The sequence below is a fragment of the Aythya fuligula genome, chromosome 2 (genome assembly GCF_009819795.1).
Source record: "Aythya fuligula isolate bAytFul2 chromosome 2, bAytFul2.pri, whole genome shotgun sequence".
Taxonomy (NCBI): Eukaryota; Metazoa; Chordata; class Aves; order Anseriformes; family Anatidae; genus Aythya; species Aythya fuligula.
In genome coordinates this window covers 82,326,037-82,343,716 of record NC_045560.1, presented here as the reverse complement: position 1 = coordinate 82,343,716, position 17,680 = coordinate 82,326,037, and the positions used below count along the sequence as shown (strand labels likewise).

The 17,680-nt window shown below is 38.0% G+C and overlaps 1 protein-coding gene across 1 annotated transcript in view; it reads left to right on the top strand.

The window, feature by feature from the left end:
* The window catches only part of TRIO (trio Rho guanine nucleotide exchange factor), a 241,384-nt gene that overhangs the window by 126,399 nt on the left and 97,305 nt on the right, over window positions 1-17,680 (top strand). The window contains exons 14-19 of the mRNA XM_032181775.1: window positions 2,618-2,813; window positions 3,430-3,596; window positions 9,320-9,439; window positions 10,773-10,964; window positions 11,844-11,993; window positions 13,452-13,566. Coding sequence (XP_032037666.1) covers window positions 2,618-2,813; window positions 3,430-3,596; window positions 9,320-9,439; window positions 10,773-10,964; window positions 11,844-11,993; window positions 13,452-13,566 — 940 coding nt within the window. The remainder of the gene's footprint in view (window positions 1-2,617; window positions 2,814-3,429; window positions 3,597-9,319; window positions 9,440-10,772; window positions 10,965-11,843; window positions 11,994-13,451; window positions 13,567-17,680) is intronic.

Genomic DNA, 17,680 nt, shown 5'->3' with positions numbered 1-17,680 from the left:
TAAACCATTCCATTAATACAAAAAAATTGAAGCTTAATCACAGCAATCTCCTGTTCTAAGACAGTTTTTCCACCTTATTTAACGCTCAGGTTTTTCAGTTTTGCCAAGTCTAACAACAATTATTTCTTGAGAGTAACTTATGAATGTTGCTAACTAGATGAAAATGAGATGGCAACTCTGATTCTGGAGAGCTTTCATAATGCAGTGGATGGTTTCAGGAAGCAAAACGTTATTTTTAGTAAAAACCAAACACCGTGTTACCCTGATCTGAGAGCTACTGGAAAGTATGCTCATGATGATGAACTTCATGGTGACTGTGATGTCTCCAGTGAAAAGTAAGCACACCATCACTAGGAAGCTTGTTGTGAAGTCTGAAGTATTCTGTAACAGAAGTTTGAAAGTATGCCACAGTCATTGGACTTGATAGGTGTTAGAAGAAAGTAGAAAACTAATCCCATTTTACAGACCAGAAAGCTATGGCAACAGATTTTCACAGGGGAAAAAAAAAAATCTCGCTGTTATTTACCCTGTTTTGTATTTCAAGGGGTAATTCACTTAGTATCTCATTGCACAGTGTCAGAAGGGAAGTAAGTTGTAGAGTTGGAAGTAAGGAATTTCTCAGACTGGACTGTCAGGAAGACTTGAAGTTTGCGAAATACTTCAAGTCGGTTAAAAGGAGATGAAGAGCAGAGGGAGGTGATGAGACAGGTCAGATGTGGACCAAGCAGAAGGGAAACAAATGGGAGTTGTGTAGGACTTCGTAAGAGGGGAAGCCTCGGTGTGTGTTTGGAGGGGAAGCCAGTCATAATGCATAAGTAGATTGTGTGTGATGTCTGAAGTACATGGAAGAGAGGAATTTTAAGCAGTAGCAAAAGGCCTAATCCTGTATATCTTCCTTTACCCATCAGATTTTGTTTTCAGTGTTACCCCTGAAACATGAGCTTCTGCCTGTTTCTGAGGTAAAACTGGACAACCAAGATTAGAGTTCGTAACTTGCCATCCTAATTGTTGAGTGTCTCCATCACGGCATGGTGTAGAACTTGAATTTGTAGTGTAAACTTTTTTTAGAAGTAAAATTTTTGCAGAACACCTTTAAACCATGTAGTCGCTGATGCCACAATTTTAAAATAGTTGCTTGACATGTCTAGTTTTTATGGTGCCATGAGAGCAGAATGGAAACAAACCATCAAGAAACTGTAGAAAATTTCGACAGATGATTTGGCTTTGCTTTCTTTTTAATTCTGTTTTTATTCTACATGTGTTTTTCGTTCTTTTTCCCTGGAGTTTCTGTTGTAGTTTAACGGTCTTGGTAACTTCACAGCTCTGATGAACCACTTGGAAAGCTTGGTGGCATACTCCTGCTGACAACAAATGGCTTTGGTTAAATATTTATGCAGACAACAGTTTTGTTGCTAGTGCCGCTTTGGCCAGATTCTCTTTTTGCTCTGCCTTGCTGTATGAATGGGTGTATTCCTCTCCATCACTTAACATTGTTCACATCAGTTTGTCCTACTGCTGAAATTGCAGAACTCGAGAGCTAAGACAGATGTGGTTCCTGATATCTGTAACTTTGCTTTCCCAGTGATCTGCGTTAATTTGTGGCAAAATTCTGCTGAAAACTCTGAGAAGAAAAAAAAAAAAAAAAAAAAAAAAAAAAAAAAAGACTGCAGGCTTAATGGTAACCAGTTGGCCTGTCTGAAATAAATAACTGATGCATCAAACCTGTGCCATAAGACACTTTGATCAGCATAATTTGTAAGCATTAACTGTTATCCTTGAAAGCAGTTTGGTATTCCAGTTGAAAGGAGTTTGTTTTCAGCCGGGTTTTGGAATGTGATTTGGAAAACATGCATGTGTGGATGGGCAAGGAAGACTTTTTGTTCTGACACATGTTAAAACTAAAAATCCTTCCTTAACGCCTTCTCTGGACATTTTATGGCTGAGAGTAAAATCCAGAATTAGCATATCTGAATTATTTCAGCATAGAAATTTAACTCTGATTAGTTTTTGTTCTTGTTCCATTCGCTAAGTACCTTGCCTTTTGTGACAGGTATTGCTTCCCAGTTGTTTGTTAGAAGTTGAAGGTGCTCACAGAGCCTGACACTTCTTCTCTCAGAGGGGTAAAGCTGACTTTTTTGTAAAAGAGCTTGAGAATGGTGTAAATGAAAGCTGAGCTGGCACTTCGTGCATGAGTTAGTACTTGATGTAGTCTGAAAAACTGAAAGATGTTTTAAGACAACAGTTTCCCTTGAAGGTGGAGATAATGTTTTTAACCTTTTTAATGTTTTAATCTGTTTCACAAGTGATGTGTTGGTGAACGAATTACTTTAAACAATGCTAGGCTATCCACGGTGTTAGGTGCTTGACAAGGCAAGCTCTGTTTGAACGAGAGGTGTTTTGATTCTCAAATATATTCTTCTGGATTGTTCGCTAAAATTTAAAACCCCTGCTGAAACAACCCATGTCTGATCCATATCAAACCTGATCAGTGAATTCAACCAACAATGCGTGACTCAAGTTTCTGAACTCCATCTTAAGTGCAACATTGGAAATAAAAATGCATTGTATAAGTGAACGTGTTGATAAGTGAACATTGTCTTTCTACTTTTTCTCTCAGATAATTTCAGACCTTGAGTCTTGGAATGATGAGCTCTCTCAGCAGATGAATGACTTCGACACTGAAGATCTTACAATAGCAGAACAAAGGCTCCAGCATCATGCAGACAAAGCCCTGACCATGAATAATTTGACGTTTGATGTCATCCACCAAGGGCAGGATCTGCTGCAGTATGTCAATGAAGTGCAGGCATCTGGTAAGATGGCTCCTTCGTGCTATTCAAGGTAGTGGCTTTACAAGAATTATCCAGTTGTCTCTCTATGGGATGTCTGAAAATGACAGACATGCTGGTTAAATGTAAACTGGAGAAGTGTGGACCTGTTTTTTCTTCTTCATGCTCAAATCATTTGAATAGCATTCATCATTTTATGTTGTAATTACGGCATGCAATTGTTATCTAGGAGTTGGCAACACCTGGAGACGTTTAGTTTTGTAACAGATTCAATGCAGGAAGCCAGTAAAAATTAGCGTAAATAGTAGGGAGTTAATTTTATAGTTATGTGGAAGAATTTAACCAAGTTACAATTTTCAGCTTCCATTAGGAACTCTTCCTTTGTGGTTTCTTATGATCCTTCAGTTGATGTTTTTAACTGTATTCAGTCACTTGGGGTAGGTCACAGGCTTCTTAAAAATAATAATAATAATAATTTTGCATTTTTAAAAGGATGCAAAACCGTATTGTTTAAGCAAATGCTTTAAAGATCAGGTTATACATGTGCTTTGAGAAGTAACTGGAAAAGTGTAGAATAGAGGAAATGTCCTGTTTGTCTTCAGAAGATTTACATCTTTTATAAACGTCTGGCTGATTACAGGTGTTGAGCTGCTTTGTGACAGAGATGTAGACATGGCAACTCGTGTTCAGGATCTGCTGGAATTTCTCCATGAGAAGCAGCAGGAGCTGGATTTAGCCGCCGAGCAGCATCGCAAGCACTTGGAACAGTGCGTACAGCTGCGCCATCTGCAGGCTGAAGTCAAGCAGGTACGAATTAATTGTGCCATGAGCTGGGGGATCAACCCCCAAGAGCTATTTTCAGACCTCCTGGAGAGATACAGCCCCATAAATATAAATAAAAAATTACTTTGTTATATGAACTCTTGTACTTGGAGGTAAGGAGGAACAAATTTGAATTAAGCACCTAAAGAAATTTCATCCTTTGTTAATATTAAGCGATTTTTAAAATTTGCATTAACACTCTTCGTACATCAATGCAAGCCATGTATTTGAAGTGCAATTTGAATCTGGATAAAAACCATAGTTTTATCTTCTGTTTGGTGATTAATAGAAATATTCAGTGACATTCCCTGAACAGTGCCCTAATACTTCTTTGTATATTGTTTGCTGCATCTACACATAGTGGCATCGTAATAAGGTTTACTTTCCTAGAGGTGAAAACTGAATTCTCTTTATCATGGCAATAAAGTGTTAAGTTTTGAGATCCTCACCTGAGAAACACTTAAACCTTTGGTGAATTTGAGATGCCATGGGTGAAGTCACTAAAGCAGGTGAAAATAGTGTGGTTTCTTTTTTTTCTTTTTTTTTTTTTTGCTTTGTTTGTTGTTTGTTTGCTTAGTGTTTTAATAATAAAATAACACTAGAAAGTAATACTTCGACCTTATTAGACTTGAAGACCTCGCAGAAGTCTTCTAAAAGTTGTTGCATTTAATATGTCACATAATGACTCCCAGTACAACTTGGTTTTTTTTTTTTTTTTTTCATTTGTCGTAAGCTCTTAGAAAAATTCATGTTCCTTGTGAGACTGTGAATGATAAACTTCACAGATTGCAAAGTAATACAGAAGGGGTCCAGTTATCATTGGAGAGGTGAATGGTAGATTCCCAAAATATTTCCAGGAAGCCATTGGTGAATGTGGTAGAACACCCAAAGTTTCAGTGTGGTCTTGAATTAAAGGGGTGCAGAGAACTTGTAGTGTCTACTGTGTGCAGTCTATGGTAGTAATCAAATATATGGCCTTCTAGTTAAAGCCTTCTCATACTCTGCTGAATTATCCTGTGTATATCATAGTACTTGTTCACCTCCAGAAAATGCAAACTACAGATGACTTTTCACATAAGTAATGGTTGAAATAAAAGTTGTTGTGGATTAGAATAGTTTCTGTACTCAGTTGCAAGCTGTTCTGAGGATGAAGGAAAAGAGTGCAAATTTGCAAAGAAAATTAAAAATTAGAAAGAAAGAATGTGAATACCAGCTGAGGCGGTCTCATTGCATTATGGTACATCAGTAGGCAACAATGGGATAGATTAGTAAGAAAGATAAGTCATGAATTCCCACTGAACTGAAATAATATTTGGTTACAGAACAGAATGTAGCACTATAAAATAGTTATTTCCTTTGGATGCTCCCACAAGAAACTGAGTACCTTTCTGCATTAGCTTTGTTTGCATACAAGTTAAATATGACAAGAAAGAGACACCTGTTTAGAATGTATTTGCAGAAGAAATGTTTCATATTTCGGCAGATACAAGCAAAAGATGAGTATCATGGATTGTAGAGGAATATCCATATTACACTTAGTACATGGTTTGTGGATTCATTCTGTAAGATGTTTGTAACTTTTCCAAGCCAGTACTAGCCCTGACTGAATATGAAGTTCAAGTTTAGATTTTTAAAAAAGCACTGGAAAAAAAAATCAGTTCATCTCATAATTAATAGAGAGGTATATGCTATTCTAGCCAGCTACTTCATCATAATAGAGTGGGTTTTAGGAGAGAAACATTATTCTATTTTATATTCTTAGAACACATATCTATCAACTGTCAACTTGGATTTTATTTTGAATTAAAAGCTCTAATAGATGTGAATTTTCAAACAAGCTTACATGAACACCTAGCTGACAGGTTCATGTATTACAGACTCCTCTTCCAAGTTTTCATTGTACCAATGAATCTGCAATGGTTCCCCAGCTTGAAGGCCTAAAAAATGAACTAAAACAACGTTATATTGTCTTACAAGATTTCTTTTGATCCTTTGGGGAATGTTTTGGGTCTAGTAACTTCTACTTTTGGTGATTTCAGTTGCCTTTCCAGAAAAATGCTTCTGATTTACCTTAATTTTATGAACTATCAGGAAGCATGATCTTTGTTTTTTCCTCTTAACTGGGAAAAGCTCCATAGCTCAGCAGGTCACAGCAGGTGTGCTTGACTTGAGAGTAAAATGACACAGTAAACCTCCCCTTCAGTCTGTTTTGTTATTTGTACTTTATTGCCTGAAGCAGTGAGCACACAGCTTTCTAGTCCCATTATTGTGATTTCCTACCAGATTTATTGTTGATGAATAGAGCTTAAGCATACTTATTATGTAGATGGGATATTGTCTCTATATTTAAGTTTTTAATAAGATTGACATTTGATTTTTTTTTTCCTGCCAAAACTGAAACGACTGCTGTTGTAGTTTCACATTTTACACACATGTATTTAGCTTGTAGTCATGACAGATTATTAGATTGGAATACTGTAGGGATTTTTCCATGGGGTGCATCCCTCAGGTTGTTAAAATTGAGACCAGAAAACTGTCTCCTGTCTTCATTTTTAGCTAAGTATTTTTTTTAAGCCTTTATAAGTTAATTAAGCCTTTATAAGTAAGTCAGTCTTTATAAGTTAATAAAGTCATTTCAGTACTAGGTGAACTTATTTTGAGCACAGAAAGCAAATAAAAACACCCAGTGTTACTTCTCCCTCAATTACAGTACCAGTTCTGCTTTGTGTCATTGAAGTTCTGTAGATCAAACCTCAAGGAGGAAGCAGAAGGGCTAGAAGACAAACAGGTTTAAAGAAATTCTACAGAGAATTTGCTTTCCAACCTGATATTTAATAGGTACAGAAAGGGCAAAAGCAGACGGAAAATTGAGGTTTTCTTACACCATAGAAGTCAGGAGGAAGAGGGTGCTCACTAAAGTAAGAAAGGACAGCTGTATGTAGAAAAAACAACACGGAAAGGAAAATGCAATCACTTTATACAGGGTAGGGAAATACAAGTAGAGGCAGAGAAATAGTTAAGAGAGCATCTGGTTCATCCACAACTACACTTGCATGTTTGCCAGCCAAACCTTTGATCACCTAAAATATATAGCTGCTGGATTACTTATTGGTGCAATTGCTCCCATGTACTCACTGTGTAGAATGAATGCTTTGGTTGTCTTAGCATGCATCATCTACATTGGTCAAATTCTCTACCAAGCTCCGAAGTGCACTGGTTTTACTATTCTTGTTAAACCTTTGCAGTGCACTGTTTGCAGCTATGATTATGGTATATGTTCTTGGATATGTCTATATATTCACATGTATAACAGTGTAGTCCAAGCTTGAATCCTCAAGGATGCCTTGAGCTGCCTTGGATTCATACATGTAGATCTTAAAGCTTGGTGCAAACACAGTCCACAGTGTTTGAGCTCTGATTCTCCAAGAATACTATTCAGGGCGAGTATTCTGGCACTCCATACAGGGCCATATGGATATGAAAATGCACACAGGACTGCTTGCTGAAGCAGGTGTGTCTTGTGATCATGTCTAGTTGGAGTAAAAAATCAATACAAGAAACCAAACTGAGAACAAGCATTTTTCTATAGAACTACCCTTTCAAGGGTCCCAAACTCTTAGTTTCATTTCCACAATTTTGCTGATGTTCTGCTGATGCTTTACTAGCCTGCTGAAGACTAGAAAGGGAAAAGATGGGAGGCGTGGTCCATTCCGGTAGTGAGGTGATGGGAATACGCCAACAAACACTGCAAGGCAACAGCCTTGGAAAAAGAACAGGCTTGCTGTTTACTGGTACTTACGTTATCCCTTGCAGTCAGAGCAGAGAGAAGGGAAAGGATGAAATGCTGCTGGCAACTTCCCTCCTGTGAGTCCCACCCGCTTCTGCACTTCCATCCTAATCTGCAATAAGCAGGAGTGAAAATCCTTGTGTTTGAAATAGCAAGTTCTGTGCTAGCTGTCTCCTCTGTGTGATAGGATGCCAAGTCAAGAAGAGCTTTGAATTAGTGCTGCCTTAAACACTCCCATTCTTTGTAAATTCTCTGGAGAAGGCTAAATGTGTTTTAACACAAAGGTGGTGCATTTTATTACGTTATACCTGGAAGAATTAATTTGTGAGATAAAAAGAGGGTTTAGAAATGCTTGCATAAGACAAAATAGTAATTAAAAAGTGATTTAAAAAAATCTTCCACCCTCTGTGTTCTTCAAGATAAATCCTTTCCTCCAAGCTTAATTTCTAAGTCTTCTGAACCCATCTGTTTCCTAGGATCCTTTTCTTGTTCTTGAGGCCTTCCTTGGCTTGCTCCCTTGAGTATTTAAAAACCCCAGGTGTCTTAACCTTTTTTCATGGCACGCTTCACCTGCCCTGTGCTGTGATCTAGGAGCCTTTCCTTGCAGCAGAAGAGGTTGTTTCAAGGCCAGAAGGTTATGTTTGTAGTTAGAAAATCTGTAGGTTGGTGTAGAGATTATGATATTAAATTTGAAGATGAAGGCAAAAGTAACTGGAAAAGGTACTTCAATTTATCTGAAGACACTGAATTACAGTTCAGGACAATCTTGATGCATTGGAGAATTCTGCTGCATGAAGGATATGGATTTTATTAGTGACAAATGCAGAGCATGATTTACTGGCAGGAATAATCAGCTGAACAAATGCAGCACAGGGGTAATTACTGGCTGGGCAGTAATTCTGCAGAAAAGTTCACAGACAACAGTGAATAACCTCAATTATGCCCAGCTTTACTCAGTAATTGAAAGATTTTGATAGAACTGATGGTTATCAACTGGAGAGAGCTCATAAAAGAGTAGTGAGAAAAATTAGGAGGCTAAGTTCATAGGGGAGTGGTTGAAGACAGGTGTCAATGAGGAGTGTTGTCTAGAGGAAGGAATTAGGGTAAAACTATTGATGAAGAGGATGGGGGAAAATGATGCCAAGAGGGAGACAAGTTTTTTGTTTGTTTGTTTTAGTATATTTTGGGCAGGACAAATTAGATAAACTGAAATTAAAGCAAGAGAGATTTTGACGGCTAGACATTAGGAAGAAGACGTAAGGTGATAAAAATGTCTGGTGAAAGTGTGGGATGCCCGTTATTGGAGTCTTGAGTAATGAACAGGGAACAGATCTTTGGTGGGAGGGAGGCCTTAAGTTAATGTTTCTGCTGTTGGTGAGGAATGCACTAGGTGGCCTCCTGAGGCTTCTCCCCATCCTGCAATTCTTGTGCTTTCAGTGGACGAGTCAAGAAGGCACTTCCTGGAAAACAAAAACCTTCAAGCAATTAGAAAACACTTAACAGTCGTGTTTTTCTTAATATTCTGAATAATTTGCTCTCTTTTTACGAAGGTGCATGTCCTCAATTTATGTGACTGACACTGGCTTTTCAGCAAATATTACTTGTAACTTCAATCTGTTTTCCAGGTGGCATAAGTGACATTCAGAAGCACAACCTTGCTTCAGTAAAAAATGAACCTACAAACATGTAATAGTTGACTGAAACATACAAGTTGTCAGCAAAGTGAAATAGGCAATTAAAGTGAATGTCATTGCCTGTGTTATATTACATATCTATTGCTCACTGTAAATGTATAATAAATGATTTAGGCATCCATTCCAGAACCACATGTGTCCATAAATGGTTTTGTCCCTAGCAATGATGCTTTTCTTGCTGGCTGGCAGTGGAATTGCGTATTTTAAGGTCTTCTCTTTTGTTACAGGTTTTGGGCTGGATCCGAAACGGGGAGTCTATGCTAAATGCTGGCCTTATCACTGCTAGCTCTTTGCAGGAAGCAGAACAGTTACAGAGGGAACACGAGCAGTTTCAACATGCAATAGAGGTAAAAGCACCATTTCAGTGACCGTATCCAAGAAGTCCTCTATTACTGTTCATGAGTCTCTGTAAACAGCGTTGTCCTAAGGAGATGTATCTCCTCTTTCCCTTTTCATACTGGTGGGTTAACGCTACAGCATTGAAATCATCTTATGGCAAAGAGATAAAAACACTTATTGGGAAGGTGGGGATTTTGTTCTTTTTTTTTTTCTTGTTTTGGAGCTGCAATGCCAGACGATCACCTCTTCTTGGTGCCTTTTTTGCAGCATTGTAAAATAGTAATTTTTTGATCAGAGAAGAATAAAAAAGTTAAAAAAAAAAAAAAAACAAATCAAGTAAGTCTGTTAACAGCAGCTTTACTGAAAATGGTGGTTCCCTTTTTTAGAATACAACAATATTAAACTAGGCATTAAAGTTGAGAATATATGAAACAGCACACATTAATTGTATGTATTCTGATTAAAGAACAACCACCATTTATTCATTGTATTATGATATGGTCTTTTAATGTTTCCATTTTTGTTCAATGTTAAGTTTTACTGAAATTTATGTGTGGTGAAGTGTCCTTCCTCCTGCTTTGATTTCAAACTAAATATATTGGACTGGTCATCTCTGTGCAAAAATTGTACAGAGATCTTAAGTTTGACTGGAACACAGTAATACTGATTTATATGCTCTATTGAGGGATTTGTGGTGACTTTCATTGTATATAGTATGTTTTTAAAAAAACTTCTGATGCAAATGTAACCAATGTTATGTTCCTTTGGGAAAACTATTTTCATTTTCAGAAGTACTGTCCTGCAATAATAGTTTAATGCTCTTGCGCCATTTTGTGGAGCAATTTTTCTTCTAATGAGTGGAGAGAGTTGTCTTTTTTATTGTCCTATATGCTTGCGTCTTTGTTCACTACTAATTTGCAATAGACTTTCTTAAAGCTGTGAGGACAGAAATAGCAATCAGACCAAAATAAGATAAATCCTTTTCATCTTTTTTCCCCTTCTTATGATGAAGGGAAAGCAAATCAACCTGGAATTCATGGATATAAAGAATTTTACTGTGACATAGAGATGAGATGTGTGATTAATGCTTTGCAGTCGGCTTTTATTGTAGTCTGCTAATCATTGTTGATTTGCTGGTAAATCTCCATAGGATTTATTTTCCTTGTGTTTGCATAATGAAGTCATGCAGTGACTAATATTAGACAGTTATTTTTAGTTTATGAGTATGTGTGTGTGCATGTAGAAGTGTCACTGACACAAGTGGAAATGTGACCCTTTGAGGTCTTCAAGAACATGAACTCAAATGCTCTCCTGAACCCCTGAATTTTCATCTCTTGTCAGAAAACACATCAAAGTGCCCTACAGGTTCAGCAGAAGGCAGAGGCAATGCTGCAGGCTAATCACTATGACATGGATATGATCAGGGAGTGTGCAGAGAAGGTTGCTTCCCATTGGCAACAACTGATGCTGAAGATGGAGGACCGTCTCAAGCTTGTGAATGCCTCTGTTGCCTTCTATAAAACTTCTGAACAGGTACAGAAATGCTACATGAGCTGTGTCAGCCTTGGTAAATTCTTCAGTGCAGTGTCAAAAAAAATTGGTTGACTGTATTTGGTTATGTTTACCAATTCGATAACAATGAAATGCAGTCATAAAATACAAAAAAATCAAAAAGCAAATTATTTTCCCAGCTGCCTTAGAAACAGAAATCATGGTTTTAACTGAGTAGTAGACAAATTGCACTAACTACTTGGAGGCTACAGTGTAATTTGTCTGGCTATACTCGCTTCAATTAGAAAAATTCAAAGATTACCAAAGTGCTGTGGTTATTGGTGAAGACTCAAATCTTTGTCAGCCTCTTCTGTCTCTCTGGCCTTTAATATTCCCCAGATTCTTATTTTAATTGAGATAAAGGCCTGTAAAACATTTCCGAAATAAAACAGGAATACAAGTGCTTAGTTTTATTACTGCTTGTATCAAGAAGTTTTGCTTAAACCACAAGCAAGTTACACGGAGGTTTTAATGGAACTACTGCAGATGGTTAATGCTGTGTTTTGTGTGAGAGTCAGAGAAAAGTCAGCTTTATTTGACTTGTCAGCAGAAGAGTTAGTGGGAATATTGGCAAGGTTACTTCCTTTGCAATCATGTCTGAAGCTTATCCTGAACTTTGCAGTCACAGAAACTGGGAAAGATGAGCAACTTCAGAGAGAGCATCCTGAGAAATGTCGCCTAAGAAGGCCAATGCTTGCAATCCTAAAGCCAAAGTTGGTTATTTTCTATTAAGTTACAGTGAAAATATGTCAGAGCCTAAGATATATGTAAGGGATAGATCAGTTTTCATTTTTACTGCCCTGAATTTCAAATTTTTGTTGTACTGAATTACACTCAAGTTGGACTCCTCCTGCCTGATAGGTGTGCAGCGTGCTGGAAAGCCTGGAGCAAGAATATAAGCGAGAAGAGGACTGGTGTGGGGGTGCAGACAAACTGGGTCCCAACTCTGAAACAGATCATGTTACACCCATGATAAGCAAACACCTGGAACAGAAGGAGGCATTCCTAAAGGTAGGTCTTGTCACTTATTGTGGTCTTCCGTGTCTTAGAAAACAAGCAGTCAAACATTGACTATTGGAGCACTGAAACGTGCCTGGAAAGCAATGGAGCAGTGTCTAGTTAAAAGCTAAGCTATGTACATGTTCTGAACCACAAAATGTGGTAAGTGGCATGTTAACCACTTCTGACGGTGAATAGCAGAGTATAGCCAAGTGCATAAAATTGTGGCCAGCCCTGTAAATGTATCTCCTGTGGAACTTCAATAGATGTCAGGTCTCCCACTGTGACTGAAGTTGAATTGGGAATCACAGCTTTGAGCAACTGTCAATGTAAAGAATACTTAAAAGCTGCTGCTTTGGAAAAGAAGTGGCAGTCACATATTGTCATTACTGCCTGCGTATCAGAGCAACTCTTAGTTGTACTTGGACTACAGTACAAAAAGAAGAAAATTACTAGACAAGCGTCTGGAAGTAGCTGGGATTGTGTAATAGTCTGCAGATAAATTAAAGGTTTTTTATTCTAGCTAATGCCCTAATGAAGAGAGTTATTGATCATACCGAATAAAAGTGTAACGGATGCTTGCAAAGCAGCATGACTAAGCCTATAACCAAAGGCTTTTTCCAGTATCGCCTTGAAAGACTTCACAGTATATAACTTAGTTTTACTAAAAGCCTTTTTGTTCTCAGTGCACAGATGAGAACATTCAAAAATGTATTAGCATTGCTCTAAGTATGCTGTCAAACGCATCTTTCAGCAGTGGGCATGTGAATTTCCAGTCTTTGGGTTAAAATAACTCGAGAAATTACTTGGTATCTTTGTTACTGCATGTAACCAATTTAAAGCAGCATTTCATGTTCTGATTATTAGAAATAAGGCAGCCAGGCCATATATAGTACTTGATGTGCATTAAGATGAAGAAGGCAGCTGAGCTGAGCGTTGGCAGTACAGCTGAGAGGACTCAAGATTCTCAAGGCCTTTAAAGGACATCTTAATATTTTAGCACTTTTGGTTTCACTTCAGCAAAGCAATTACTTTTTGTCTAAAGTATTGGTGGATGTTTTAGAATATCCAGGTGATGTCATAAGCATGTGCACTCTGTTTATGCAATAAATCATTTCAAGTGGCACATACACAAAACAAACTATGAGCTCTGAGTCATGCTGAAAGCTCTAAAGCAGGTAATTGCTTTCCAGGATCTTCAGATAAAAACTAATAGCATTTTGTTTGGTTGGTTTTTTTTTGTTTCAGTTTTTAGGTGTGTTTTTTTTTCCTGCCAGATAAGTAAGGATTATTTGTTGGGGAAACAATTTTAATGGTTGGGTTGGCCTACTTGTAGAAGAATTTAATAGACAACGTTTCTTAATGTGGAAAGGGGGGGATATACACAAAAAGGGGGAGAGGAAGGCTCTTCATCTCTTTTGAATGCATGTGTGTACATCTTGGAAGAAAATAATACTGCTGACTCTCTAGGCTTGCACGCTGGCCCGGAGGAATGCCGATGTCTTCCTGAAATACCTGCACAGGAATAGCGTAAACATGCCAGGGATGGTGACACACATTAAAGCACCTGAACAGCAAGTCAAAAGTAAGGGGACTCTTGTTCTTATTCTTTTTTCTTTTTTTTTTTTTTTTTCCCATCCAAAGAGCGCAATGATCATGTGCTGTGGGGTGTGTGATGCTGGGGGATTGAAGCCCGCACAAGTGGAAATGGTTCTGCCAGGCTTAACAGGAATTAATTAAAATTGTTCTCACACTTTGAAAGAGCTGACAGTCGTCAAATTTTCTTATACCCAAATGAATTTGCTCTGAATTTATTTATCTCCTGCTTACGCTTGATCTTCTTGCAATTTGAAACTCAGATGTGCTGCTTTTGTTTAGAGAATGAGATAGTAAACTTCCATGTGATGATGTTTGGTCTGAAGCCAAGAGGGAGCTGCTGATCACTTGAAGCTTACTCAGTCTGCCGGTGTGGTGCATTTTGTGAGTTACTCAGGAATGCCAGGGTGATACAAGGCAATCCCTCGAATGATGCCCTTGGGCTCTTCATATAGTTGAATCGTTTCAAGGAACTTGATGAAATATAGGATAACTGGCGTCATGTTTAAATTTCTTGTTTAGATAAGTAGTAGCTGAGATGAGGCAGGAAAGTACCATTATGTGGGGCTTGGCTTTTGGTAGGACTAATTCAACATAGTGCAGCTTTGAGGTGTAACTTGTGTTGTGGGGAATGGACTACAGACAGAAATCTGCAGGGTTTTCAGGGATGAAAGTGGCAAAATGACAGAAATTAGTAGGGTGTGCATAAGTGGTGGGTGAAGTAGGCAGAACAGAGATTAGAGGGAAAGATTCAGAAATAAATACTGCGTTTTAATAGCTTATTTGCTGGTCATATACTGCTTGATGCATTTTGAACCTGTGGCTGAACATGTCAGTGCTACAGACTCAGAAGCAGAGAAGTCTAAGTCAAATTGCCTAATTAATTGCTGTTTGCAGATATCCAAAGGGAGTTGCGCAGAAGGTGGAGCCAAACTGAGAGGAACACAGCATTGGGACCTTGATGTAAATTTTTGGTCCTAATAGAAAATTCTGATATAAGGAAAAACTGCTAAAGCAGGAGTGAGAAACCACTGAGTAGAACAGGTAGTCCAGAGAGGTGGTGGAGTCTTTGGGAAAATTTAAAATTCATTTGAACATGTCCCTGAATGATTCTGAAGTTACTCTTGCTCTGAGGGGGACATTGGAACGGATGATCTCCAGAGGACACTTCCACTCTAAATTATTTTTGATTCTACCAGAAAAGGACATGCTGACTTTCTTCATTTTCCTATAACAGAAAAAAAAAGATTGCTAAGCTCGCCTATGTATCTGATGGTACTCAAACTGAAAATCTCCCTGTGCTGATTTTTTCTTCTTGGAGAGATAATAGAATATTGGACATTTGTAGGGAAATAATTAGATTGTGTCTGTTGAAACTTTGGACGTGTGCAGATCAGACAAAGGATTATTTCTCCCCCTATCCTGAAGACATCAACATTTATAAAACTGCATAAGACAAAATTTCTATGCAGATTCAGGTTGTATCAATAGTGAAAAATTGTTAATGACATTTGTCAATTAGCTCTACTCTTAGTAGTGGAAAACAAAATCAAAGCAGAAGCAAGCAGAAAGTTGAGCTATAATGTTTCTTGAGTGTAAGAAAAAAAGTATTAGGACTTGTAGGCAAACTTTTAAGATTTGGTTCCAAAAGCTGTTTTGTGCAGAAAACAGTCATTCTGAGAAAGATAAATATGTTCAAATGAGGGAAAAGTAGAGAAGTCTTTGCTAATGTCCTTAAAAATAATTACATTTCAGAACAGTAGTCTCTTTTAATCTCTTTTCTAAATAGATAGGATTGAAAAGAGTAGAGTGTTTATTTCAAGAATACATCTAAGTACGAGTGTGTGTAATGGTCCTGCAGAACAGATGCACCCTGTGTTTCAACAAAATGAAATAATGTGTTAGACTGTGCTCATTATATAGTATTCAGACATTAAAAAGAACTGTTTATAAAATGGAGTAACCCTTGAGTTTCTGCAGAACTGCTGAACTTTTTTTTAAAACAAACAAAAAAGCAAATTACCATACATTATTCAGTGGCAGACTTGATCCTTGTTCCCAGATGCAGGTTAAAATATCTAGAAAAGCAATCTGTTAATATAGGCAAAGTTTAGCTAAACACATTCTTCCTGGGAAACAGTAATCACAATGATACTGAACTCTGAAAGATGTCATTCTGTCCCTTCATACCAGTGTAAACAATTTTCTTGACATGTCGTTACAGCTATAGAAATTCTGTATCAGACACCATGCCAAAGCCAATCTTTATGAAGTAGTAGTGGCCCGAAACTTTGTTGTGGCAGGTGGATACAGCCAGTGACAATAGCTGTAAGCTCAGAAACAGAGCATCTTCATTTTTCCTTCTGCTGCTAATTTCATGTGCTTCTTCCTTGCCTCTCCTTCACAGGTTACAGGTGAACAACGTAGATGAAGGAACTTTGGTCTAGTGTTGCTCATATTTTTAGATAATCTGATAGAGAGTGCAAGAAGTGTAGAGACGAGCTCCAAGAGATTTCAGCTGATAGAATAAATTGAAAGCTTAGGAACTACTTTGGTATCCTAACAAATGATGGAACTAAAGAAAACTACTGTTCAGAAGGCTCAAAATAGGTTGAACTGCTCATCTAAACACGATATGAAAAGTCGACATTCTATAACTTCTTCTTATTATGTTATAAAATGTGTTCTATTCCTTGTCAGTCCAAGAAATTAATGGCAGTAACATTAATGGGACTCAGCCAAATGCCTCTCACTGGCTTGCCATCTGTATCATGTCCTCACAGAACAAGTGCTGTTCCAATTAGCTAAATTCACCTTACTCGCTGTGTATCAGAACTACTTCACTTGCGTCATTATCAAGACGTCTCTTCTTAAATGCTGTCCATTTGGGTTTATTACATTACAAAATGGTAGTCCCCCAGAAATCTGGTGTATGTTCTGTGCAAGCATTTCAGAGGTGGCCTAAGGCAGAAATAAAACTGAGAAAGCAGGTGAGGCAGCACTGCATATAGCAGTTCAGCTCATGACTTGGCAAGGGGACAGATGAGTTGAGGCATGTTTGAGGGTAGCCTGCCCAGCAGGAATAAAACATTGGCTACAGTTACCAGCTTCCAACGAAAAGCAAATTCTGGGTGATCTCAGCACTCCGTGTCAAATGGGACTACGGTATTTCCAAGCAGGAAGATACTGGCAGCAGTGTAGCCAAGTTTCATAATCCTCAGGAAGGCAGTAGCAGGTGATTGTAATTGGTCCCAGCTCACCCATGGGTAGGGAGAGATGTTTTTCCCTTCAGGCTGCCTTTGAGCTTATCTGTCAAACCGTTTCTCTGAGTTGCTAGCTTTTGCAAGTTAAGACGTGGTGGACCAGCACCATGAGGCTGGGGGACACAAAGATGTTCAGAGGTCTAGCCCCTAAGACTCTTCACGTTTGTTGAAAATACGCAGTTGTGGGTGTCAGTAGAAAAACAAGTAAAGCATTGCTGTGAAAGATAAGCCTTTTTTGTGGTCTCTCCTGTTCTTTTCAAATGGTGGAGGCTTCCCTGTGGGTTCTTTGCACTTCCAACAGAATCACCTGACAGAGATCTTGTGATTCCCCATTCCCATGTATTTCAGCTTGCCATCTGGGTTTGCAGTAGCTACAAAATCCACTAGGGTTGCTGCTCTGAAAGAAACAGTGGGTAAAGTGAGCTTAACAAGAAACTGCTAGGATTTATTTATTTTAAATAAAAACCAATAAGCATTAAAGGAGCAGAGTTCAGATAAGATCCACAGCATATTGTAAGCAAAAACCCTTTGTCATCAAAGAATTTATAAGCCAGACACATGGAATTGCAGGTTAACAGTATAATTTGGATGCAATTCTCAATGCTAGACAGTTTCTTATACTCAGAAATGGAATAGCAAATTGTGGAGTTAATTATTTGATTACCTGGAAATTCTGTCGAGGCTCAATGAACGTGGATATTTGAGCAAGTCATCATTCCCAATTATACTGTTGTTTGGTCGTGTTTGTTTTTTTTCTTGTTATTCCATATAATGTCTGAATGTTTGGCATTTGTTACTGTAGTGAGCTAAGCTTATATACTTACCCATATGTATAAAATT